The sequence below is a fragment of the Taudactylus pleione genome, unplaced genomic scaffold (genome assembly GCF_031769625.1).
Source record: "Taudactylus pleione unplaced genomic scaffold, aTauple2 ptg000442l, whole genome shotgun sequence".
Taxonomy (NCBI): Eukaryota; Metazoa; Chordata; class Amphibia; order Anura; family Myobatrachidae; genus Taudactylus; species Taudactylus pleione.
The window spans coordinates 1229154-1256518 of record NW_028284844.1 but is presented as its reverse complement, the minus strand read 5'-3'; the positions used below and the strand labels follow the sequence as shown (position 1 = coordinate 1256518).

The window sequence follows — 27365 nt, the reverse complement described above, 5'->3', positions numbered from 1 at the left end:
GCAGGTGAATTGCAGTCTGCTATGTATTTTGTCACCCTTAAACAATCTCTGCCTCGTGTTGGTTAGATAAAGTCTGGCAGAGAACCAGCGCTACCGGATGAATCCTGGAATGCCTGTCATTTTCGGCCTTCCTTCCGTCGGCGCTGGGGGAACCGCACTCTGGCTTTGCCTCTTTCCCAACTTGCACAGAGTCCAAACAATTGGGGGATCTGTTTGGAGAGAATGCTTTGAATTACTTCGCTAAGGTGTAACGTAAAATGCTATGTATATGTTTTAAATATTTCCTCCTGTGACAGTGATGGTTTTGGACATGTGGATGAAACGTTCTTCAGTTACACTTAGGGAACCACATTGACTTAGGAACCAGGGAGCTATTTTTGGTCTCCCCTCGCTGAATGTCTTACTGGTGGATTTGTCATTGCTGCTTTCTTAAATTGGCTTCTTCCATGTAATCCTCATTTTATTCAATTTTTACTTTGCGTTTGTTTACTTTTGGTGGCCTCTGATGATTTAAAGGAATGGATGACGGTCCCCTTCCCTTGTTGACCCTGCCCACAGCACCGTACCAGGACCAGAGACCAGGAACCAGCGGTCTCAGGAAGAAGACTTATTCTTTTGAGACCAAGACAAACTACCTTCAAAATTTCATTCAAAGCCTTTTTTTTTCCATTGATCTGCGAGATCGCCAGGGGTCTACCGTGGTCGTCGGTGGCGATGGCCGATATTTCAACAAGTTTGCTATTGAAACTATAGTTCAAATGGCTGCTGCTAATGGGGTTAGTATAATATATCTCTAATTTGTAGTGTGTTTTTTTTTTTTTCCTATAATATATGCTAGAATTTTTTTAACTTGTGTTTTTTTTTTTTTTGAGGGGTATTTTTGCAGTTGTGCGTCGTTCTCTGTTACATAGCAGATGTGCAAAATAATAATAAGCTATGTATGTTCTGTAAATGTTAGTGTTTGAGATGGTTTGATCACGGTTACTCTCTCCCTGGCTGAATGCCGGAATTTTATGTCCTGTTTTGTAGCAGGAGGGATGTGACGGCATCAAATGAGTTTTTAAGATTCTTTCAATCGCGTTTGACAAATGACTTAAGTGAGAGATGATTCCCCCGGATTTCTAGCAGCGATGAAAAGTGGGTCCTGGATATTTGCCCCCTGATTCAAAGTTTAAATATGTGTGTCATACATATGTGTGTGTATGTGCATTTATCTATGTATTTTTATTATGCATGTACACATTTTCCTGCATCGGGTATTTTGGTAGATAAAAGTCTTAGGCTGGGTACACACCTGAACGATATCGGCCCGATTTGACCAAATCGGAATGACAAATCTGGTATATCGTGCAGTGTGTGCCCTGTTTCGTGCTTCCGCTTCGCATATGTTATTGTGTGATTGGCCGTGCTCCACGGCCAATCGCACGATATTGCACGTAAGGCTGTACATATTAATGAAGGACAGTGATTGTTCCGTTGATCATTAAATCTTTTAAGTGTGTACCGGCAATCATGCGATGTCCAGGGTGAAGGCAAATCGCCCTGAACATTGGCACGATTGCCGGTCGTTTTAGATGTGTACCCAGCCTTAGATATCTGTCACATTGCTGTAAAATGTTTAAAACATCAGTTTTAAAATAATTACTTTGTTTCATTATTGAAACTTGAGTGTACAACTTCATTGACCCCCTGCTTAGTACATTGATAATTGATTGTTAATGATTTAAACATTTTTTGGACTTATACTTGAAAGATAAAACCCCCCGTTCCCATAGACTGCCTGCCTAGCAGCTATACAAATGGGAAAAAACTACTGCATTAAATGAGGGAACTCCCTGTTTTTTTACATAGGGATGGGGGCTTTGTGTAGTGTTGGGTGTAATCACATGCAATCACCATAAAATAACTAATAACGTGGCCTATTGTTTGTTCTACCCTCAGTCTCTGAACTTAGGGCCTGATTCATTACGGATCGCTATTGCGCGCCGATCACAGTTGCGATGACGCACGCAGTTTCACTGCCAAAATATGCTAATGACTGCAATTGATATATCGTGGCAGCCAAACATAACGGCACGCCCACTTTACCTTACACACATCCGTAATACTTAGCAAGTCTGCAAAACCATCGGTAACAGTGAGTACCATCGCAGCCTCACGCACACTGGCACAAGCTCTAACCTCACTCAGGAATTGCTGACCTCATTGCACGCTATGAAACCTCAAACTGCGTATGGCATCGCAATGGCTAATTTATGCACGCCCCTGTAACGGCGTTCAAAAGCACTGACACGCCTGCGTTTCGCTGACCACCCTGTCACCTCCCACAAACGGCACTTCCTCTCAATCGCTTTGCGATGGGTCGACGTTTATAAATCTCGTCAAGATATACGATGTCGACATTGGTAAAATGTCAACAGGCAACATGTCATTGGGAGCGGGCAAGTTGCTGCTGGGCCACCAGTGTTGACATTATGAATTGACGACCAGTCATACCTCACCCATCATTTATCTAGCACGGTCTGTAAAAAGACTGAGGCTAAGTGGTTGCTATGGGCAACTTCTCCACTTTATCTCTATAGAAAGTGTGATACCTCCTCCATGACTTCTCTGGGGGCACCTGCTTTGAAAGAGGGGACACCCAGCAGTGTAAGTGGCAGGATAAGGGAGATAGCGTAATACTGTCCCCCCTCCCCGCTCCTTGCAGTACATAACTCTCTGTAGTGCAGTGGAGCGCATTAATGTCGGCGCACTTCTGCGCAATAATGTCGCTATTGTGCCGTCTCCTCCCCCACTCCCCAGTAGTGACCAGAATCATTGGGACAAGGTTTAATTATAAATTCACTGCGGTCTCAACGTATTTGGGGAGGACGGACGGTCGGGCTCCAGCCGTCTTCTGCAGTGAGGTGGTTGGGAGGGTCATTAGCGTTGGATGTAATTCCATTTGATTTTTTTTCTTTCTGCGTGAAATGTGCGTTTTCATACTGTGATACAATTTATGAATGAACTTCACGGAGATCCCACGTGGGGATTATACGCAAATAGCTTTCACGCGCTCTATCCCGTCATGCCGGAGACGCCCTGGTCTGGTCATATGCGACGGGCCTTCAGTCAGCCATTCGCATTGAGGTTTCGCAAAGAGCACGTTTATTGGTGTATGGGTTTGGATAGTAAAACATCCCGTTTGGATTTAGCATTATATTAAAGTGATGCATGAGTTATGGAAGGGGATTTTTATTTTGGTGCGTTGTTTTGTGGCCCTGCTGGTCACACATCTGAGCACCTAATGGGAGGCTCTAGATCCATCCTGCCCTTTGCTGAGTTGTAATAAACACGTTTATGTGACCTGCGCTTCACTTTCATTATAGTACATTGTTCCTGGTGACATAGGGATCAATGTACTAAGCCTTGAAAATAGATAAAGTACAACCAGTCAGCTCCTAACTGTCACTTTACAGGCTGTGGGGTCTATGTACTAAGCCTTGGATTGAGATAAAGTGGATGGAGACAAAGTACCAGTCAACCATGGCATGGCAGTTAGGAGCTGATTGGCTGGTACTTTAGCACCATCCAAGGGCTAGTAAATAGACCCCTACGTTCGAAAAATGACAATTAGGAAATGATTGGTTGGTACGCCAAGGTTTAGCACATAGATCCTATAGGGGGTCTATTTACTTAGCAGTGTTAGGAGACAGAGTGGAAAGTGATAAGGTGCCAGCCAATCAGCTCCCAACTGTCATCTCACAGGCTGTGTTTGCAAAATGACAGTTTGGAGCTGATTGGCTGGCACCTTATCACTTTCTTATCACTTTTCACTCTGTCTCATAACACTGCTTAGTAAATAGACCCCACAATCTGTTACTTCCCGCTCTGTACAATGCTTCTGTCTAGTATGTTGAGCAGAGACGCATGTTAATGGCTGGAGACAGGCCACACACTCTCCTTATTCTGTTCATTAGTGTGATACATGCTCCAGCTCCACCCACTTGGGTCACATGACTCCATTCCAGGGCCGGATTAAGGTTTGAGGGGACCCTGGGGCAACAACTTTGTGGGGGGCCCCGATCAATATAATTGTATATATTGAATTTTATATATACACATACACCACACACACACATTTATATACTTACACACACATACATACAGTCACACAGGAAACACATATATACACCACACATGCATGTGTCACACATACTGTACATTACACACATACATACATACATACACACAAGTCACACACACACACTTACCTTGCACCATCTGCACTGCATTTTGTGGATGGGCAAAGGACCTGGCAGGAAGGCACCATGTTATTAAGCTCCACCCCCCTCGCGGCTTTGGCCGCGATTCGCGGGTTAATCGGAAAGGGGTGGAGCCAAATGACACAATTGTAATGGTAATGCGTCATACTGGCTACGCCTCCAGCCGAATGACCCGCAAATCACGACATTTTGCCACGAGGTGGGCGGGGCTTAATAACGTGCCTGCTCTTGTGCTGCTGCTGTGTGGGGGCCCTTTAGGTGTGGGGGCCCGGGATGACCCCCCTTGTCGCCCCCCCCCCCCACCCCCCCTATAATCCGGCCCTGCTCCATTCAATGTGTTCCTTGATGGACTGCACAATGGTCAGGGTAGTGTGTAGATGCCCTTCACCGAGTGGACCCTGACGTGATCAGTTATTGTTCATCGTCGTGCCCTACTATCCACGTGGGCATAGAGAGCGAAAAAAAATCTTCTTTTTTTTGGGCCTTTATGGGCATGGAACCGCACTTCCGCCCTCACTCCTTGTGACTTCCAGGTCCTTAGGATGAAGGGGAAATAAGTTCAACCCATTGGTCAGTGAATACCAACTTGTCTAATTATTATTATTATTATTATTATTATTGTTATATTCCTAGTGACCTATTATCTAACTTCTGCAACTTGGTTATGTGAGCAATTATCTTTGTCTTATGTACACATATAATATATTTTTAAAAGGTGTTAAGTCGGCATTATTAAATAAAACCACATTTTATGCTGTCCCCCAGTTTAGCGGTGTGCTCTCATATAAAAACCGTGTCATGCGCAGCCGCTCGTAGTTATCAATTATAAAGAATAATATATATCACAAAAAGAAAGAAAAAAGTAGGCGCTACCAATGTATGTCACCAATTAAGCTGAAAAAAGTATATACCACTTCTGCTGCCCCCACACAGTGGATCTGGAAATGCACTTAATAGCAATCAAAATCGGAAATATGGAAAAGAAATGGGAGCGCTGACAGCGGCTGCTGGTTTAAAAAATTATTAGTAATTTTATTACATATAACACTATTAAAAACATCAAATAATGGAAATGCAGATGAATATAGTTAATTGGGCTTTAGTGCCACATAATATAAAGCATGGAGCCGGCTCCACCATATAATAATAATTGTTATCAATATGAAGATACTTCAGAAAGATTTCTACAAGATACTTATCCTATAACATACACATTAAGATATAACGGAGCGTGAAATAAAAAGTGCTGGTCACAGCCTATTAGTATGAATTAGTTGCTTGTTAGTAGTGGTCTCCACTTATACCCAGTTAGTCGAGGGTTAATGAAAAGTGAAGAAAACAACGCAGCTCTTTCCACACAGATAGAATGTTAATATTGCAGTGTTAGTAATATAATGAAAAATAGGTGATTCCTATAGTAGATGTATTACCATCCAATCATTTCTGGTAGACAAAGCAGGGTATACTGTGGCATCCTCTACCCCAATCCCAGGGGGAGGAAACTCATGCAATAATTGTCTGCTCACAAAGGTAGAAGCGTGACAGCCAAAAAGTTTTTACCACTTAGTGCACCATGTGGTCCGGAGGTGCATGCGTCCTCAAGCAGAGCGACCTCTACTCCTGGATCCTGGCACTTCTTACCACTCTCAGTGGACCAGTGGACTGGATAGATAGGCTTCTAACCGCTGCTGGCTGGTACCCGGTCCGTCTACTCACTGCTGCACGCTGGCTGGTTTCCTCTGATGAAACCGCCGCGTCATTTGGCGGAGAAACGCGTCAGTTGACTCGTGGAACGCAGGTGACACGCATACCGGAAGCCGGAAATATACCACCGGATGTGACGGAGCGGCTACCAGCCAGCGTGCAGCAGTGAGTAGACGGAGCGGGTACCAGCCAGCAGCGGTTAGAAGCCTATCTATCCAGTCGACTGGTCCACTTAGAGTGGTAAGAAGTGCCAGGATCCAGGAGTAGAGGTCCCTCTGCTTGAGGACGCATGCACCTCCGGACCACATGGTGCACTAAGTGGTAAAAACTTTTTGGCTGTCACGCTTCTACCTTTGTGAGCAGACAATTATTGCATGAGTTTCCTCCCCCTGGGATTGGGGTAGAGGATGCCACAGTATACCCTGCTTTGTCTACCAGAAATGATTGGATGGTAATACATCTACTATAGGAATCACCTATTTTTCATTATATTACTAACACTGCAACGTTAACATTCTATCTGTGTGGAAAGAGCTGCGTTGTTTTCTTCACTTTTCATTAACCCTCGACTAACTGGGTATAAGTGGAGACCACTACTAACAAGCAACTAATTCATACTAATAGGCTGTGACCAGCACTTTTTATTTCACGCTCCGTTATATCTTAATGTGTATGTTATAGGATAAGTATCTTGTAGAAATCTTTCTGAAGTATCTTCATATTGATAACAATTATTATATGGTGGAGCCGGCTCCATGCTTTATATTATGTGGCACTAAAGCCCAATTAACTATATTCATCTGCATTTCCATTATTTGATGTTTTTAATAGTGTTATATGTAATAAAATTACTAATAATTTTTTAAACCAGCAGCCGCTGTCAGCGCTCCCATTTCTTTTCCATATAAAGAATAATAGTTGTATAATTCAAAAAATTATTTCTAAAGATATGTTCCGTGAGAAACTTTTATATTTGTTACGGACGTGAGGTTCCCTATAAAAACCTAATATAACTAATTGGCAGAATAACATCTGTGACTGTACTTTACCAGCTGGGTACGAGGCCGGGCAGCTAAGGTTTGTTTTTATGTTATTCTATTATTTTGTTTTCCTTTTTGATGTTTTCCTGGTCTTTGGCAAATCTCCTTTTTATTGTCCCAGAAAAAAATATAATGGCGGAGGGTTGGCAATTAGCGGGTACAAACGTGGGCAGTTATCAGTTCAGGCTGTATCAATGCTAAATTCACCTCTGGGTGCAACTCTGCCCATAAGTTACGTACATGTATTGTGTTCTGTATACACCTCTTTTATGGTTTAAAATAGACAGAAATGACTGAAATGTTTTTGGTGTGTTTTGTGAAGAAGCTCTGTTCTGCCTGTCATTGTGCAGTCCACACCCTGCAACCCGTATATTGCTTACTCACCTGTCTGCAGTCTCTAGAGTGCTGCAGCAAAAATCAGTGGGAAAATGGCGGCAACCATATTTCCGGTGATTCGCACATGCGCATTAGAGATGTCTCCGGGAATAAGGTGCGGGAGCCATTTTCCTGGAGACCCGCGCATGTGCAGCCAGAATCTACTACTCCGCCAGAGAGGAGCGGGCCCGCACTGAGCCTACACGCGGGCCCCCTCCTCTCTTAAAACACCCCTCACCATGTGAGTCTTTGCAGGATGCAATCGGACAGCCGGCTTCCCGACTGTCATATCCCTGCAAAGGTGAAATGCCTGGCGTCTAGATGTAGACGCCGATCATTTCACCGACGCCGGGAGACCGGCGCCCGGCATCCCGATCGAAGGGATGCCGAGCGCCGCGGGTGGACAGTTGCGGGTGGGGGAGGGTTAGGTTTAGGGCTCCCTGGGCGACTTAGGGTTAGGCACCCCGGGGGGAGGTTAGGGTTAGGCACCCCCGGGGGGAGGTTAGGGTTAGGCTAGGGGGAGGGAGGGTTAGGGTTAGGCACCCCCGGGGGGAGGTTAGGGTTAGGCTAGGGGGAGGGAGGGAAGGAGGGTTAGGGTTAGGCACCCCTGGTGGGAGGTTAGGGTTAGGTTTAGGCAGCGGGGAAGGGGGGGGGATTAGGCTTAGGCACTTGGGGGGGAGGTTAGGGTTAGGCTAGGGGGAGGGAGGGTTAGGGTTAGGCACCCCCGGGGGGAGGTTAGGGTTAGGCTAGGGGGAGGGAGGGTTAGGGTTAGGCACCCCCGGGGTGAGTTTAGGGTTAGGGGGAGGGAGGGTTAGGGTTAGGCACCCCCGGGGGGAGGTTAGGGTTAGGCTAGGGGGAGGGAGGGAAGGAGGGTTAGGGTTAGGCACCCCCGGGGGGAGGTTAGGTTGAGGCAGCGGGGAAGGGGGGGGTTAGGTTTAGGCACTTAGAGGGGGGATTAGGGTTAGGCACCCCTAAGGGAGGGTTAGGGGGTAGGTTAGGTTAGTTAATACTTACGGCAGTATTTCATACCGATTCAGTCTTTGCGGCTGTATGCTGAAATTATGGTACCTCCAGGCTCACTCTTGTTTGCTGCTCCATAGGGCTGTGTACAAAAAAAACAGTCTGGGGACAAGTCACCTTGCCGTTGCGTTATTTCTATGCTTTTGCAATGGCAAGTCACCCCTCCTCGCACCTAATAGGATCGACCCCCTTAGTGTCCCCTGCTGGTACTTACTGTTCTACTGTCAGACGGATCAGTCAAGTACAATAGCTGGTTAGCTGCTTCTTCCATATTACGGACTTGGACAAGTTGCTGTTTTTTCCCCCAGAATATTTAGTAAATCTAAATGTAAAAGACTAAATGCCCCTTGTGTGTTTTTTAGATCGGCCGCCTGGTTATCGGTCAGAATGGCATCCTGTCCACTCCGGCTGTCTCCTGCATCATCCGCAAGATCAAAGCCATCGGTGGGATCATACTGACGGCCAGTCACAACCCCGGCGGCCCCAGCGGAGACTTTGGCATCAAGTTCAATACTTCCAATGGAGGTGAGGAAATGATTACAATCCATATATAGATTGAGTCTCCCATATCCAAAATGCTTGAGACCAGGGGTATATTGGATAATGGAATATTCCGTATTTTGGAATAATTGCATACTATAATGAGATATCTTTGGAATAGGACCCAAATCTACACACAGAAAGCATTTATGTATTATATACACCTTATACACACAGCCTGCAGGTCATTATATATACCTTATACACACAGCCTGCAGGTCATTATATATACACCTTATACACACAGCCTGCAGGTCATTCTATACACCTTATACACACAGCCTGCAGGTCATTCTATACACCTTATACACACAGCCTGCAGGTCATTCTATACACCTTATACACGCAGCCTGCAGGTCATTATATACACCTTATACACACAGCCTGCAGCTCATTCTATATACACCTAATACACACAGCCTGCAGGTCATTCTATACCCCTTATACACACAGCCTGCAGGTCATTATATACACCTTATACACGCAGCCTGCAGCTCATTATATACACCTTATACACACAGCCTGCAGCTCATTCTATATACACCTAATACACACAGCCTGCAGGTCATTCTATACCCCTTATACACACAGCCTGCAGGTCATTATATACACCTTATACACACAGCCTGCAGCTCATTATATAGATCTTATACACACAGCCTGCAGGTCATTATATACACCTTATACACACAGCCTGCGGGTCATTCTACACACCTTATACACACAGCCTGCAGGTCATTATATACCCCTTATACACACAGCCTGCAGCTCATTCTATACACCTTATACATACAGCCTGCAGGTCATTATATACACCTTATACACACAGCCTGCAGCTCATTCTATACACCTTATATATACACAGCCTGCAGGTCATTCTATACTCATTATACACACAGCCTGCAGCTCATTCTATACATCTTATACACACAGCCTGCAGGTCATTATATACACCTTATACACACAGCCTGCAGCTCATTCTATACACCTTATACACACAGCCTGCAGCTCATTCTATACACCTTATACACACAGCCTGCAGGTCATTATATACACCTTATACACACAGCCTGCAGGTCATTATATACACCTTATACACACAGCCTGCAGGTCATTATATACACCTTATACACACACACAGCCTGCAGGTCATTATATACACCTTATACATACAGCCTGCAGGTCATTATATACACCTTATACACACACACAGCCTGCAGGTCATTTTATACAATATTTTCAATAATTTTGTGGCTCAAACAAAGTTTGTGTACAGAAATGAAATTCATTTATATTTCATATACACCTTATACACACAGCCTGAAGGTAATTTTATACCATATTTGTAATAATTTGTGCCTTAGAAAAAGTTTGTGTGCATTGAACCATCAAAAATCAAAGGTTTCATTATGTCAGTCATGCTAAAATAATTCTGTATTTCGGAATATTCCGTATTTCGGAATATTTGGATATGGGAGACTCAACCTGTATACATGTCCACCCCCACTGTGGATCAGAACACCGGGCCATAACCTGAGCCACTTTGAAATTAAGCACAACCCCTCAACCTGGTGCCTCCCTAACCAGCAACTTCCCACCGCAGATGGCAACGCCATCGTGTGATGACCGTATTGATTAGTCAGTGCTGGGAATCATTGAACCTCTACTGTTCTGATACTTAGGAGGTTAATATTAAAAGTCAGTTTGGTTGGACATCTTCTACAAAAGTGGTTATTGACGGGTACTGTAGGGTGAATGGTTGAGGTGAGCTGGCCCTAGGGTTCAGTGATCCCCCAAAAACTGTGCAATATTAAAATACAATGACTATGAGCCTGTAGAGGTTCTAAGGTTTCCCATGATCCAGAGCCCCCTCAATCCCCTGCCACATTGTACGTGAGAACAAGCAAATGTGTGCTCAGGCCACTTAAGAGCTCTGAAACCCATAAGGGCACAGAAGAAGACAGAGGATGACCGTGGAAAATGTAAAAATGTAGAAATTATTATTGTTTTTTTTTAATTTAAAAAAAAAAAAATGAAGCTTGGTGGACTACAGGTCAGAACTCTGTAAGTAGGATGTTGTGCCCTTTTTAAAAATGTCTCTTGAAGACAAGAGTGAAAGAGATTCTTTTGAAAGAAGGACTTGGCGGGTTCTGTGATGGCCGCCCATTTCAGTGTCCACTTCTTCCTGCCTTGTTTCCCCGCAGGTCCAGCTCCTGAAGCCATCACTGACAAGATCTTCCAGCTCAGCAAGACCATTGAGGAATATGCCATCTGCTCTGACCTCAAAGTAGACTTGGCAACTATCGGGAAACAACAGTTTGATTTGGAGAATAAGTTTAAGCCATTCACAGGTAACCCAGCCTTTTGCATAGATCCATATTGTTATCAGGGTATTCTCATTCCATCATAAACAAAATGCTGACTGTCCTCTGGGTTCCGCCAGCTTGGTGACCGATAGGGGTTGCAGTACACCAGATAACCGACTGTTGAGTTTTTGATTTATCATAACAATCTTCTGATATCTGATACAAAGTTGGCCATGCAGTGACCCCTCCAGCCAATTGGCTTGATTGCTAAAAAAAACCAAACAGCTTTTTTGTTTTTATATTTTACTACGTATCTTTAAATAGAACCGGACCATGCAACAGTTAAGGGGCACATCCACTAGGCGATATTAATGAGCGATTGCACGATTACGACATCGCAATCGCTCATTAATCGTGCACTACACTGTCGGAAACTACCAGTGATGCACGCCCCCGCTGGTCGTTTCCGACATCAATCATCGTTCGAACATGCCGGTCAATCTGCCGATAACGACAGATTAGCCATGTTCGGGGAGGGTGCCTACACTGAACAACTATACTTTCAGTGTAGGCACTGCAGGGGGTGGGGATTGACGGTACGATTACGATGTCGTAATCGTACCGTCTTTCCCTAGTCGGCATGTGGATGTGCGCCTTTAATCAGAACATCTGGATCACATGAGATTAAGTCTTTGCAGTCGCCCGATGATCACACGCACAGTCTGCACTTATTTGTGTGACTTGTTTCCACTACGTATGTTTCAAATAGATTGGTATGAATTGTCTTTTTTTTTTTTTTTATTATTGTTGGTTGTTTTTTTTACATCTATTTTATTGAGATTCATAGAGAAAATTAAAATAGCCATAATAATCCAAATAATCATAATAAAGGATACAAAGGAAGCATAAAGGTGAAAAGACTTGGTACAACACTGGAAATGTTGACCTACATATCTGGTCATCCAGGGTTACAGAGGTATCAAACAATAAACAGAATAAGATGTATCTTAATATAATGGCAAAAACAGAAACAATTGTTCAGTATAATATGGGGGTAGAAATAAATAGGGACGTATAAGACAAAGGGGAAACACAGAGGATGTAGAGGAACGCATAGAAGTCTAATACAATGGTATCTTCTACAGAAAAATTCCGAAAGTATATAAAACACTTAATTAATCTCATGGCTCTAGCAGTAAACAGCATCAATTGCTAATTTATCAATTAGCCTCTATTGTCCATACCAATTATGAAACCACATGTGGGAAATTTTGAGACATAGCTGCAGTGGCGTCACTTACCTTAAATGCACTCGGGGCGGTGGTTGGTCTGCGGTCCATGTCGCCCGGGAGGAAGGGGATGTGGCTTCATCCCGCAAAGCCACGCCCACTTATGTTTCTCACTCTTGGTCACGCCCCCCGTCCTCTGCAATCAATGGGCAGGGGAGACACTAGGGGCTGCTGTGCTGCTCCACTGAGTAATCCTCCCAGCTCAGCGCAGCAGCAGCTACTGGACAGCCAACAACCTCTCCCCGGCTTGCATCTCAGGAGTGTGGCTGCAGCTGCTCTGCTATTTTGGTGTCACCCCTCGGATGGTGTCACCCGGTGCGGCCCGCACCCCCCTTGTGATGCCATCTGTTCAAGATGCCCCAAAAATTGCCACATGTGGGTCTAGCATAGAGTCAACGGGACATCTGTTTTGGTTGACTCTTTAAGTTGTCCAGAGAACTCAACTGTCTCCTGTCTTGACGCATTTATGAAAAATCTCAGCTTACTAGACAGCATCTTAAGACAGTAAATATGATCTGACAATTGAACCCTCTGAAAGTGTGATTCCCCTTTTAGTCATTTGCAGAACTAATTTAGTGTATCTTGCTGGGTGTTAAAGTATTAACAATATGATAAGATCGATAATTCATGGTTTAAGTATGTAAATAGCCACAATTTACGTTTAACATCTACCGCCCATAATAACCATTTTCTGTTTGTTTGGTATATCTAGTTGAGATTGTGGATTCTGTAGAATCCTATGGGAACATGCTGAGGAACATCTTCGACTTCAGTGCCTTGAAAGAACTTCTCTCAGGACCGAACAGACTTAAAATCCGATTAGATGCCATGCACGGAGGTAATTGGGAAAATGTAACAGAAATCCTCAGAGTAAGCCCGTCATGATTTGCTTGGTAGACTTATTTTATTTTAACACGATACTGCAAATTTTGTGGATTATTTTTTCATTTTTTTGAACAAATCTGGAAACAGATCAGCTGTTTTAATATGTTTTGGGGTATTTAGTAACAGGAAAAAAATTGCCATCACTAAGATTTTTGGGGTCGATAACGATTATCTACTTTTTTTTTATTTTCCCCATTCTGTTCAGATAGGAGAAATCATCAACATTCTGGCAAAAAGTTCGCTTTTTTTTATTATAAATATCTCTGTAATTCTTCCTCTTGAAAAGTGGTCAAAATTACCTAAATAATATTTCTATGTAGACCGTCGAAATATTTTGATTAAAATCTCTGTGTTCAAATTTACAGAAATGATTGGTTGAAAATGAAACTTAATTTAAAAAAGTAAATATTAAAGAGGAAATTCAAATTAACTTTTTTTTTGCTTTAATTTAGAAATCGCACTTTTCATGAATATTTACCACTTTGATACCAATTTTATAAGTCTTTTAAATGTTGGTTTGAGGTAATATTCTCCAGAAACCTATTTTTATTTTTTTATTTTTTGTGAATAAAATTTTTTTCTTTTAATGGATTAAATTGAATTAGCCCCGATAAATTCCGAAGGCGAAAAACAGGACTTTTCCCCATTAAATTTTTTTTTTTTTTTTTAAGCTTCGGGCAAGTCAATTAGAGCCTGTTTTTGCACCAAAAAAATTATCTGTTTTCAGGTGAATACACATAGAATCCGTGATAAGCTCATGGACTTGTGTATTTTCGCTGGCAGCTTCCCGTAAATGTGCTAATTATTGGGGATTTTTTTCGGAACCTGCTGATGTCCGAAAAAAAAATCCCTGATAAGTGCTGCAAGTGGCCTTGCTAATTGAATTGCCCTGTGGCATCAATTAGCGAACACTAATTTAATGCGACTAATTGAATTTCCCCTTAATGTGAAAAATTAAAGGATACGTCAACCTTTATAAACTTTCATATATAGTTATTTATACTTTTTTTAATTTTGTATATTCTATATGTGCAAAAATGTCTGTTTGTTGTTCAATCTGTAGCGAATAGTGTGTATATCTGGCTGGACCTGAAAAAAAAAAAAAATGTCCACGACGTGGAAAGTGTACTTTTAAAATGGTATTTTTACGAATTAACTTATTGCATACATGTATATAAACACCATTTTTTATAATTTAAAAAAAAAAAACTAACAATCAAAGATTTTATATTTGAATTTCAGTGCACATATAGCAGGGTTTTTTTTGTTTTTTTTAAGAGCCTTCTTTAAAAAAAATAAAAAAACTTATTAGCTATTAATAACTCTTTAACAATTGTGTACAGTAAATATTTGTGTTTGTAAATGCTGACCGTTTTATTTTGATCAGTTGTTGGACCCTACGTGAAAAAGATTCTGTGTGAAGAACTGGGTGCTCCAGCAAACTCTGCAGTGAACTGCACCCCACTGGAGGATTTTGGAGGGCACCACCCTGACCCAAACTTAACTTATGCATCAGAGTTGGTGGACACCATGAAGACTGGGGAACATGACTTTGGGGCAGCTTTCGATGGAGATGGGGTAGGATGGTGCACATGATGATTGAAACATATATAATATTCTTAATGATGTTTAGACATATTTTTGAAAGTTTTTATTTTACTTGAAAATCCCACGTCTGAGAGGCACGGCGTTCCTTTACAAGGCTGCAGAGAGTGTGCATTTATTTTGTGCAAGTGTGTCTGTTACATTCATATGTGCACAACTACTTTATGCTGTTAGTAAGAGACCCTGTGGACACGGATTGCATGACCATTTGCAGTGTTGCTCTGTTTAAACATAGCTGAGTTAGAAACAGAGAGAAGGTGCAGCATGGGACATCGGGCTCATCAGAGACTATGATGCATTCAGGGAACAGTAGCCAGAAGGATAAGAGAGGTTTTTTGTTTTGGGTGCTAGTGTTGGATAGTGGGTGCTAGTAATAGATAGTGGTTTATAGTGGGTGCTAGAGATGAATATTGAGAGCTGGTAATATATAGTGGTTAATAGTGGGTGCTAGTGATGGATTTTGGTGTACTGTTAATAGTGGTCAAAAGTGGGTGTTAGTATTAGATAGTTAATTAAAATAAGCCCTACCCCGAAAATAAGCCCTATGCAGTTTTTTTGACCAAAAGATAAAATAAGACAGTGTCTTATTATCGGGGAAACACGGTAGTGATGGATAGTGGGTGCTAGTAATAGTGGTTAATAGTGGGTGCTAGTGATAGTGGGTTCTAGTAATAGTGGTTAATAGTGGGTGCTAGTAATAAATAGTGGGAGCTAGTGATGAATAATGGGTGCTGGTAATAGATAGTGGGAGCTAGTGATGGATAGTGGGTGCTAGTAATAGTGGTTAATAATGGGTGCTAGTAATAGATAGTGGTCAATAGTGGCAGTTAGGGATGAATAATGGGTGCTAGTAATAGATAGTGGGAGCTAGTGATGGATAATGGGTGCTAGTAATAGATAGTGGGTGCTAGTAATAGTGGTTAATACTGGGTGCTAGCGATAGTGGGTTCTAGTAATAGTGGGAGCTAGTAATAGATAGTGGTTGCTAGTATTAGTGGTTAATAGTGGGTGCAACTGATGGACAGTGGGTTCTAGTAATAGATAGTGGTGCTAGTGATAGTGAAAGATGGTGGGAGATTCAGTGACACATGGTTTAGCATTACTTCTTTGCAGCACTGGAGTCATGAGTTCAATTCCTAACTAGGACCCTATATGTGTGGAGTTTGTATGTTCTACCTGTATTTGTGCACGTTTCCACTGGGTGATAAAGTGTGTTTGTAGATTAGATAATTGAGTCTAATCTAGCTCCACCGGGTCAGGGACTGATGTGACTATCCGTATTCTCTGCACAGCGCAGTGTAATATGGTGGCACAGGCGCGATATAAATAGCTGATGGGAATAATGATCACTGTGCACATGAAACCTAACCATACAAAAGCCAGATACATTCTGTATCATCTCTATTACTTGGGCTGTCTGGGTGACGTTCTGTATGAGTCTTATAATACCTCTCAGCAAGTGCCATGGCAGCTCCCACTCATGTTAGTAAATGGAAATATACAGAGCAGCAGCTCTTCTGTGTGTTACCATATCTTACGCACTATGTCACACTTCTACATGAGATTATTAGGGCAGTGGTTTATTTATTTTTTATTTTTTTATAATTATAGGAAAGTAAATGAAATACACAGTAGTTTGTCAATAATAATCTTTTTTTTATTCCTTATTTACAAAGTGCACATTGAGCAGGCTTATAATGCAAATAGATTATGGCTGGAGTTTCCAACTGGATCCTGTGTTATGTGTCGTCATGGCTCGCTGGGATAACCCCAGTATACTGTATGACCCGATCCTTGTATAGAGTGTGGTCCCTGATATTCTGCGCTCTCCAGGGCTTTACGTTACAGGTACTTTCTCTCTCCCTCTCTCTCTCCAGGACCGGAACATGATTCTGGGGAAAAACAGCTTCTTTGTGAACCCGTCTGACTCTGTGGCAGTAATCGCTGCCAATATCTTCAGTATCCCCTACTTCCAACAGACGGGCGTTCGTGGTTTGGCGAGAAGCATGCCAACAAGCGGGGCACTTGACAGGTAAGATGGAAGTTTGATATATCCCATGTACCCTGCCCACCAATGTGATATCTCCTAACCCAGCCTGCAACCAACGTAGATTCTCAGTGGGACAGCTCAACCACTGCCACATTCATGTGTGCTTGTGTGGCCGGTGCAGAGTCATCCAATACCGAGACCAAAGCTGTATGTTATAGTGTTAGTCACAGTAATGTGCAATACTGTCACCTCTCAGGAAAGGGTCTGAGGCCAATTCTATACTATATTTACTACTGGCAATAAACCCTCCTGTCCCCTAATGTCAGGAGACCAGGAGCATGTTTAGGCCGTACACCGTTCCAGAGTAACTCACCTCTGCCAACCTCTCACGTGGAGCAAAGCGCGGAGTAGCCGCCAGCAGACGCGACCTCTCCCAACAGTGGCGCTACAGTCTGTGCATTATTCAGCATTGTGACAACACCCTGGGAAAGTCAAATACAGGGCCTAGCGCTTTGCCTTCAGAACGGCCGCCATGGCTGCAGCTGTCCAATCGGTGATATTGTCACAATGCACAAAGTGCTGCAGTCATTTACACCACAGGTTCTCAAATTCTGTCCTCAGGACCCCAAACAGTGCATGTTTTCCAGGTCTCCTCACAGAATCGCAGGTGAAATAATTAACGCCACCTGTGGATATTTTAAAATGTCAGTGAGTAATGAGTACACCTGTGCACCTGCTGGGTGACCTGGAAAAAGTGACCTGTGTGGGGTCCTGAGGACCGAGTTTGAGAACCACTAATTTACACCAATGTTTCTCAACTCCAGCCATCAGAGACTCTAATAGTGCATGTTTTATAGATCTCCTCAGTATGGGACCCTAATAGTGCATGTTTTATAGATCTCCTCAGTATGGGACCCTAATAGTGCATGTTTTATAGATCTCCTCAGTATGGGACCCTAATAGTGCATGTTTTATAGATCTCCTCAGTATGGGACCCTAATAGTGCATGTTTTATAGATCTCCTCAGTATGGGACCCTAATAGTGCATGCTTTATAGATCTCCTCAGTATGGGACCCTAATAGTGTATGTTTTATAGATCTCCTCAGCATGGGACCCTAATAGTGCATGTTTTATAGATCTCCTCAGTATGGAACCCTAAAAGTGCATGTTTTATAGATCTCCTCAGTATGGGACCCTAACAGTGTATGTTTTATAGATCTCCTCAGCATGGGACCCTAATAGTGCATGTTTTATAGATCTCCTCAGTATGGGACCCTAATAGTGCATGTTTTATAGATCTCCTCAGTATGGGACCCTAATAGTGCATGTTTTATAGATCTCCTCAGTATGGGACCCTAATAGTGCATGTTTTATAGATCTCCTCAGTATTGGACCCTAATAGTGCATGTTTTATAGATCTCCTCAGTATGGGACCCTAATAGTGCATGCTTTATAGATCTCCTCAGTATGGGACCCTAATAGTGTATGTTTTATAGATCTCCTCAGCATGGGACCCTAATAGTGTATGTTTTATAGATCTCCTCAGCATGGGACCCTAATAGTGCATGTTTTATAGATCTCCTCAGTATGGGACCCTAATAGTGCATGTTTTATAGATCTCCTCAGTATGGGACCCTAATAGTGCATGTTTTATAGATCTCCTCAGCATGGGACCCTAATAGTGCATGTTTTATAGATCTCCTCAGTATGGAACCCTAATAGTGCATGTTTTATAGATCTCCTCAGTATGGAACCCTAATAGTGCATGTTTTATAGATCTCCTCAGTATGGAACCCTAATAGTGCATGTTTTATAGATCTCCTCAGTATGGAACCCTAATAGTGCATGTTTTATAGATCTCCTCAGTATGGAACCCTAACAGTGCATGTTTTATAGATCTCCTCAGTATGGGACCCTAATAGTGCATGTTTTATAGATCTCTTCAGTATGGGATTCTAACAGTGCATGTTTTACAGATCTCCTCAGTATCTCAAGTGTAGTAATTGGCCTCTCCTGTGGATCTTTTAAAATGCGACACCTGGTAATAAATACACGTGTGCACCAACTAGTAGACCTGGAAAACATGCACTGTTAGGGGTCCCTGAGGACTGGAGTTGATAAACACTGACTTACACTCCTCCAGTGTGCTGAGCTACACAAAAACAATAAACTTTTCAATTAGGGCAAGCTGTACCTAGAAATGTGATTAAGATAGCAAAGGACAGCTCTCCCAATAAGAGCGTTCCTTTGCGATAGAGGAACTTCCGGGTTAAACACTCAGAAGTCCCTCTGCGCATGCACAGAATGTCGCCGCCACCACGGGGAACACTGGGAGGGATCCGATTGGATCTCATCCAGAAGAACTGCAGAAGGAAGCCCATAGGCTTCTAGGGGGTAACGCCATCTGAAGATGGTGTTACCCACCGGGTCCAAGCTACGGAATGTATGAATTGCTGTCAAGCCCCCAAAACGACATTTTCTTGGGTTTGACCGCATTTTTGCCCTTAGTCTCCTATAAATAACTGAGATTGGGGAAAAAAAAAAAAAATCTCTCTTACTATAAATTCCTATCCCAACGTCTGACCTTTTATAACTTTGTAATTGTAAATTCTAATAGACCATAGATTATTATTGCATTAGCAGAGCTGCGCTTTCCTGTGTGTTGTAGGTTGTCACTGTGTGAGGATTTAGCCCAGGAATTTGGGGTGTGTAATACATGACCTCAGTGACACTGTCCAACCTACTCAGCCTGAAGGCCAGTGAGTGACGCGTTCGCGGTGGAGGTTATAACGTTGCACTAATGGTACTTTTTCAACATGGGAAAACATCGTTCATCTGACCCGCTTCACAGACGCACAATCACTTCCCTCTGTCGATAATGAACGGAAGATGACCTCACACCTTTGCCTTTATTACAATAAATAGGTTATTATATTACGGGAGCTGTGCCGCGCAGTGAAACCGCCTGTCCGGAGGTGGGCATTTTGTCAGAGCACAGTCCCCTCTCTTTCTCTAAATTCCCGGGCCGGCAAAGCATTCACCTACATATCGTACCATGGGTGACTGGTATAATGGGTGACTGGCACCTTAATAATACATTCTGGCTAGAATATGACTTTTACATTTAGCTTCTGATTGGAACAACAGAATGTACTTCAATATGTTTACTATCAGTAATTCTAGTGTGTATATGATAAATACATTAATTTCTTAATAGTTATTTGGGGAGGAATTTGATTGTAAGTGATGTACTGCCGACTACGCCAAGTTTCCTGCGCACCTTTATAGGGTACCAGTTAATATTGTGATGTGGGTGCCCGATGGCACAACGCGACCATCACGCTGAATTTGATTTCCCCTTTATGTTTCGGATGTCTATCTGAGAATGTAGGCAGGAGGGGTTTTATTCTTTATAATTAAAAAATGACTCACACTTTTAAGGTTAGCAGCTTCTTTAATCCGGTTTTTGTTGGAGCCCTACTCTGCTTATAGATGTCCAGTTTCCCCTTCGTATAATTTGTTCTACCTGACCTCTCTTGAATGATTCCAAGCAACTAAATACTAATGATGTCATAGGGGAATGTTCCATAAATATTAAGATCAACATTAAAAGTATAGAAAATAAAGCCCATTCTTGTTTCTCGCCCCGCCCTCTCCCCTCCCCCAGTCACCATGGCAACGGGTTAGGAAACAACAGTTTTGAGAAAACATGACTCTGTGGGCGGAGTATAATTGTTTCTACCCCCCTTCGCGCCCGACGCAGCTATTCAATTGTTTGCTCCTGTCGGGCGCGATCAGCTGCCAGCGCTCCATTTCAGCTTGCAGCCCCAGCGGGGTGCGAGCTGAAATGTGCGAAAAGTGCCCAAACAACACTTTTCGCGGTCGCGCCCAGCACTTCACGCGGCTAAACCCGACCACTTTGGGCGCGATCAGCGCGAAAAACGGCAGCAATTGAATAGCGGCCCGCGATCTCCTATCAGTTTTAGACGGGAGATCCGGACCGCGGAAACAATTGAATTCCGCCCTGTATACCGAAGTCCATAAACCTTTAAAAACTGAACGTGTTTATTGCATGTCATGCTGGTGTATGAAACCTTTTTTTTCACCAGACATATATGAAGTAAAAACACTTTGCAAAGCGAAGAAAAAACTTAAATGCAGCAAGGCGCTCTTAAAAGTTCAAGGAGAGCTGTGAAAACCCATAATCCAAGTGTTTTTATATTGTTATTTTTTTTTTTTCGAAGAGTGGCAAAAGCTACAAAGATTGCATTATACGAGACTCCGACTGGGTGGAAATTCTTTGGAAACTTAATGGATGCGAATAAGCTGTCGCTGTGTGGTGAGGAAAGCTTTGGGACAGGTGAGTGAGAACAGAACCTTTCCTGCGTATTTAGTCGGTACGGGTTTTCTAGAAACCTCGTTATTTAAGGCTTTCCAGATAAGAATTTTTCTGTAATTTAGAGCTCCGCGCATAACATAATTCTTCCTAAGGGACCGACCCAATTAGCCGCGAGTTTCCATAGTAACGGCGCGGCTATGTTATCAACGTTATGCTTGTCAATAATCTTTGCTTGTTTTTGGTGGCACAAATGTCCTCATTAACGTAACTGCGGTATTTGCTCTTTGAAACCTGTATAAGTAAAAAAAAAAAAAATTGCACAAATATGGATTTTCCGTTGACTAACGGAAGAATTTCTCGCTGCGTAGGATCTGATCACATCAGGGAGAAAGATGGACTCTGGGCCGTCCTCGCCTGGTTATCGATCATTGCGACACGCAAACAGAGCGTAGAAGATATCCTGAAAGACCATTGGCAGAAATATGGTCGCAACTTTTTCACCAGGTAAATGTCTCACCGGAATAGTCCAGTTTTTATACATGACTGTAATTTATTGTCACTTTATAACCGCCGCCCTGCTCATCTACGGTCATGGTGATACGCTGAAATCTGTTTCTCTCTCCCCCGTCCCGCGCTATAGGTACGACTATGAAGAGGTGGAATCGGATGGAGCCAATAAGATGATGAAAGACCTAGAAACGCTCATGTTCGATCGCTCGTTTATCGGACAGAATCTGGCCGTCGGGGATAAAGTTTACACTGTGGAGAAAGCTGATAACTTTGAATATAGTGACCCTGTTGATGGAAGTATTTCGAGAAACCAGGTATGTCTCCATCTAACGATACAGTAACAGATTATGGTTATAAAATGTTGGTCATTTATATGCCCCCCTTCTGCTTACAGCATTTATACATCCAATTTATATATATATATGCCCTTGCTGTTGATGTTACTGTTAGTGCACCACCTGATTTGGCTGGTCACTACTTCTGTCCAGTAAGGTGACCCCTTCCCTGCAAGCCTCGGAGTCCGGCAGATCTATAATATCTATGTATCATGGCCGGGGGTATTTCTGAGCCATCGTCTATGGTGTTGTGTTCTGGGGGCCGATGAAGTCCACTCTTCAGCCTCTGATTCTCTCTTAATTAGGGATTAAGGCTCATCTTTACCGATGGTTCCCGCATCATCTTCAGGCTGAGCGGCACTGGCAGCGCCGGAGCAACTGTTCGCTTATATATAGACAGCTACGAGAAGGATGCCCCCAAAATATACGAAGACCCTCAGGTAAATCCTACGCATTAATGTGCTGTGTAACTATATGTAGCTGGTGACTGATCTCCCAAGAACCACCACAAACAACCCATAAATATTACTCCAAGGAAAGGCCGGAGAGGCCCATGTCAGCACGTTCCGTTGTAGTGCGCCGGTCACACTGCGCCCCGTTCCCATTCCCCCTCCCTATACATCAGTAGATTAAGCTTGGTATGGAGATGCTTGCTTATGGCTGGTCCAGAGACCCTTCCGATGTAGAGGTGGAGGAGATAGGGTTGTAAGTACGGCATGTTCCCTGACCAGTAAACCGTGACTGACCAATCGGAGCATTACTAACAGGACTGACATGTACCCCAATGGTCAGTCCTATCTGTATGCTATATTCCAAAAAAAGAAAGTAATAACTCGCGACCGCAGACCGCTGCTGTGTCCTATCTCTGGTTTACCCAAAACAACCTTAATACACAATTTCAATATGCTAATGAGGCTGCTGACAGGCGGAGCCTAAAAGAGGAAATGTCCAGGAATTCCTCAAAAGTGGAGGAGAAACATAGTAAGTGATATATAGACGCAAGGTTCCGTGGGGTTGTAGATACGCTAGGTTCCCTGGGCTCGGAGGGACACAAGGTTCATGTGTGCTTGGAGGGATGCAAGATTCTATGGGTTCTGGAGGGGCACAAGGTTCCATGGGGCCAGAGGGGCACCAACCTAACCCAGGTCCACAGCCCTTTCCATCAGATCTTGTTATAAAGCTCCAGAGATCAGAGACCTGAAATTATGTAATGTAACATTATATGTCACATAAAGACTTTCCATCTAACGTGTGTGTGTGTGTGTGTGTCACAAACACACACTCTAGTATATTAGATCCAGCATATACCACATTACATTTGCCCACCACATCCCTCACTGCTATACTTACCTGTTCCTGGTACAATGGTCCTCTTCTGTCTGTCCCATCACTGTGGTGGGAGCCATTTGGGGGGGGGTCGTGCATCTGTGGCACGTGTCCCCAGACTCCCACTGCGCTTTACAGCTCAAGCAGCTTAGAAAAAAATTAAATATATATAATTGAAAATCACCTGGGGCAATAGGACCATGAAAAAATATATTTTTTTGCCAATTGTGAGAGCTGCTGTGGTCTGTAAGACGCACAAAGCTGCAATCACTTCCATGTTCTGTCGGATACCTGGACTTATTTGTTTTGTGAATATTCCACTGATATGTTTTGAACATCTTACAACATTTTTTTATTTTTCTTAACCCTGCAGTTTAATGATTGTAAATTAAAAAAAAAATGTGTATGTTGCATCGCCCCAATACATAATTTGATACTAGTGTATTTTAGATAATTTTAAAATGAATAAAATAAAAATACTATAGAAAAAATTGTTTTTATCTTTACATATTGTATGTAATTATCTGGTATTCTTATACTTGGGAACACTAGACAAATACATTTTCGAGGATTATTTCTGATTTCGCTTTTTTTTAATTGTAACTTCTTATTCTGATTTATAATTTTGTCTGTTTTCCCATCTAATTCACATTAAAATAAAAATGTATTTATGTTCCCGTGCTAACAAAAAAGCTGCCCTGTGTGCTGTGAATTTTGTGGGATACACAAAGCAGTCGAAAAAATCAAAAATAAAATCTATTTTACAAACGCTGTAAAACTGAAATGTGATCGGGGCATGCAGGTATAAATTAAAAAATACCTATATGAAATGTACCTGGTCATGAATGGGTAAAAAGGGAATAGGGCATCTAATAGAAATATATCTGAAACTTATGACAAATCTGATTTTTTTTTATATATATATATATATATACATATATGTGTATGTGTGTGTGTGTGTGTGTATATGTATGTGTATATATATATATGTGTGTGTGTATATATATATATATATATATATACATATATATATATACATATATATATATATATATATATATATATATATAATTTTTTACATTTTTTTTACTCTTATCTACCACTTAGTCCTAAAATATTCAGCGTCACACTTGTACTTGTTAATGATTTAGGAAACAGTTTGCTGCTAATAATGCCAAAATGTAAATGAGTTATTTATAACTTTTCAAATGTATTGTTTGTTTATTACCTTGTAAATGATTTTATGCACACTGCCTCGTGGTTTCTAGTGATCTTATAGGGGACAATTCAACATCACTGGCGAACTGCTGCCGAGCTTTACGGCGACGCTCGTCTACACACACACAGCCAGTTACGGTACTCCCCGGTATCGCAATGTTCCCCTGCGCACCTCCTTACGATGTGGATGGAGCGATGTGCACATCAGTCACTGCATTGCATTGAATCGCCCCCATAGGCTGTACTCTCATGGATGTTGGTTCAGCTCACAAAATGTCTGCCTCAGCTTTGTGTAAATGATGGACACTCCAGCACATTATATATAGATAGATAGATAGAGACATATATATATATATATTATACACAAAACAATACTAGAGGGCGCAAATACAAATATTGATATTCCTTTATGGTATATGATGGTTGATACCAAATGGGGAATCCAGAGACAAGTTCTTTTAAAGGCAAATGTTCATATCCGGTTATAGTGTATTCCAATATGATTGATAGTCGATTTCATAGACTCCAAAGAGCTTCTAGAAAAGACCCGCTCACCAAAAATCACCAAGAAATGGCCCAAAGGCCCACCATTAGATGTTGTAAACAATATATTTATTTAAAAGTTTTTGTCATTTAGACATAACATTTTTTAAAAAGCTTCCTTACACGATAAATTTTTCCATTAACACAGCAAGGGAAGATGGCAATTGATATCCTGTTGTCTCCCCTTTTTAGGGTGAAGTTTCAAAAACACAGATATTAACCCTTCTGGTTAATGCATTTACAACCCAACGCGTTTTGTCCGTTAGGACTTCATCAGGGGTATATCCATCTTAAATATGAATATAAACAAACATGGTGAAGGTGAGCTTAGAATGATAAAAAAAAAAAAAATTGTGACGCCTTAATAAATGTTAATGTTCCTGTATACAAATTTTTACACATCTTTTTGTCTGACCTACATAATTTAGTAGACAACTGCACTTAATTTTATAGACAACATAGTCTGTATTACAAGTAACAATTTCTTTAAGGGAATATGTTGTTTTGTCCTCAAATACCCAACTAAAACTCTTCTCCATAAATTTGCAACAAATACATCGGTTGCAAGGGAAACATCCATTTCTCTTATTCAAAAAACCACCTGCCTCCATAGTGACTGGTCCTATTTCTTTACTCGGCCCCATTGATTTAAGTCTACTAGGAGCCAGAATACTTTTTAAATTATTCGCCCTTCTGAATATGAGGTTGGGTTTTGATGGCAAGTGAGGGCCCAAAATCGGATCCTTCAAAAGGATGCCCCAATGTCGTTCTAATGACTTCCTAATGAGATGACTTTCTCTATTGTATACACTATATTACTGCAGATGGTGCTATATGATGGTTATTATTGTCTAATATATAGGTCCACCCTAGGGACAACATTTCGCTAGCTTTCTGTTGGACTATATAAGTTTTTCTGTATTTGGTATGTATGGCAATTTGCTATAAGTTTATTAAGGCCTCACATTTTTTATTTTTTTTATCATTCTAAGCTCACCTTCACCATGTTTGTTTATATTTAAGATGGATATACCCCTGATGAAGTCCTAACGGACGAAACGCGTTGGGTTGTAAATCTATTAACCAGAAGGGTTAATATCTGTGTTTTTCATCTCTGGATTCCCCATTTGGTATCAACCATCATATACCATAAAGGAATATCAATATTTGTATTTGCGCCCTCTAGAATTGTTTTGTGTATTTTGATTTGTTTGTTCCCACTAACAGGGGTTCCACTTGAGGAGCAGCATTTATTTTCACATCATAAGCGCAAAATAAGGGCATTGTTTTTTACACATATATAGATATATAAATGATAGATTATATATATATATATATATATTATATTAAAATGTGGGTTTGTGGAAGTGTTGCCCATAGCAACCCATTGGATTCTAGCTATTATCTTATAGAAGGTGCTAGATGAATAATTTTAATCTGAATGGTTGCTATGGGCGACACCTCCTACTTCTATAAACCCGTATATAGTAAATATACCCCTAGATATTTTTACGGTAAATGAGGGATAAGGACTTCCATTGTTTTGGAGGGAAAAGTCTGTTTTAAAATAATTGAAATGTATTTTACTCTCTCCACACAGGTAATGCTGGCCCCTCTTGTTACAATTGCACTAAAGCTTTCGAAATTACAAGAAAGAACAGGCCGCACAGCCCCCACGGTCATTACATAAACAGACGAGAGCCATCGTACCTCAAAATAATCCATTTTTGTTTAAATCCCTTTAACTGTTCACTACTGTCCTTGTCTTTCCCAGTGTGTCCCAACAACATGTCAGTTACCAATATGTATGTACCAGGGATGGGGGCTGAGAGAAGTAAAGATATTTGGAAACTGGGCTGAAAGTTGAGTTTCCTTTTTTGATGACATCTAAAGTAAAATGATAAATACCCTTAAGCATGACAGCCGGCAGTCGTTAATGAAATAAAACTGGGGCTGCAGATTGTTGATTCTCCATTAGATGGCGCCATTTACAATTTTTGAAATAAAAGTCCTTTGAAGTTGGGTGAGAAATTATAAAGGTAATTTAACCCTACTGGCATCATATGAATTATTT

General features: G+C 41.8%; 1 protein-coding gene across 2 annotated transcripts in view; it reads left to right on the top strand.

The window, feature by feature from the left end:
• The window catches only part of PGM1 (phosphoglucomutase 1), a 48581-nt gene extending 21435 nt beyond the window's left edge, over positions 1-27146 (top strand). Inside the window, exons 1-11 of one of the 2 annotated variants that reach the window (XM_088447840.1) lie at positions 444-776; positions 8767-8929; positions 11149-11295; positions 13252-13377; positions 14812-15002; positions 16907-17061; positions 21265-21380; positions 21728-21863; positions 22000-22183; positions 22510-22644; positions 26892-27146. In XM_088447840.1, coding sequence (XP_088303966.1) covers positions 519-776; positions 8767-8929; positions 11149-11295; positions 13252-13377; positions 14812-15002; positions 16907-17061; positions 21265-21380; positions 21728-21863; positions 22000-22183; positions 22510-22644; positions 26892-26981 — 1701 coding nt within the window. In that variant the 5' untranslated portion in view covers positions 444-518 and the 3' untranslated portion in view covers positions 26982-27146. Of the gene's footprint in view, positions 1-443; positions 777-8766; positions 8930-11148; positions 11296-13251; positions 13378-14811; positions 15003-16906; positions 17062-21264; positions 21381-21727; positions 21864-21999; positions 22184-22509; positions 22645-26891 lie in introns of those variants that run through there. The other variant, XM_088447841.1, reaches the window with a different exon arrangement.
• The last annotated feature ends 219 nt before the right edge of the window (positions 27147-27365 follow it).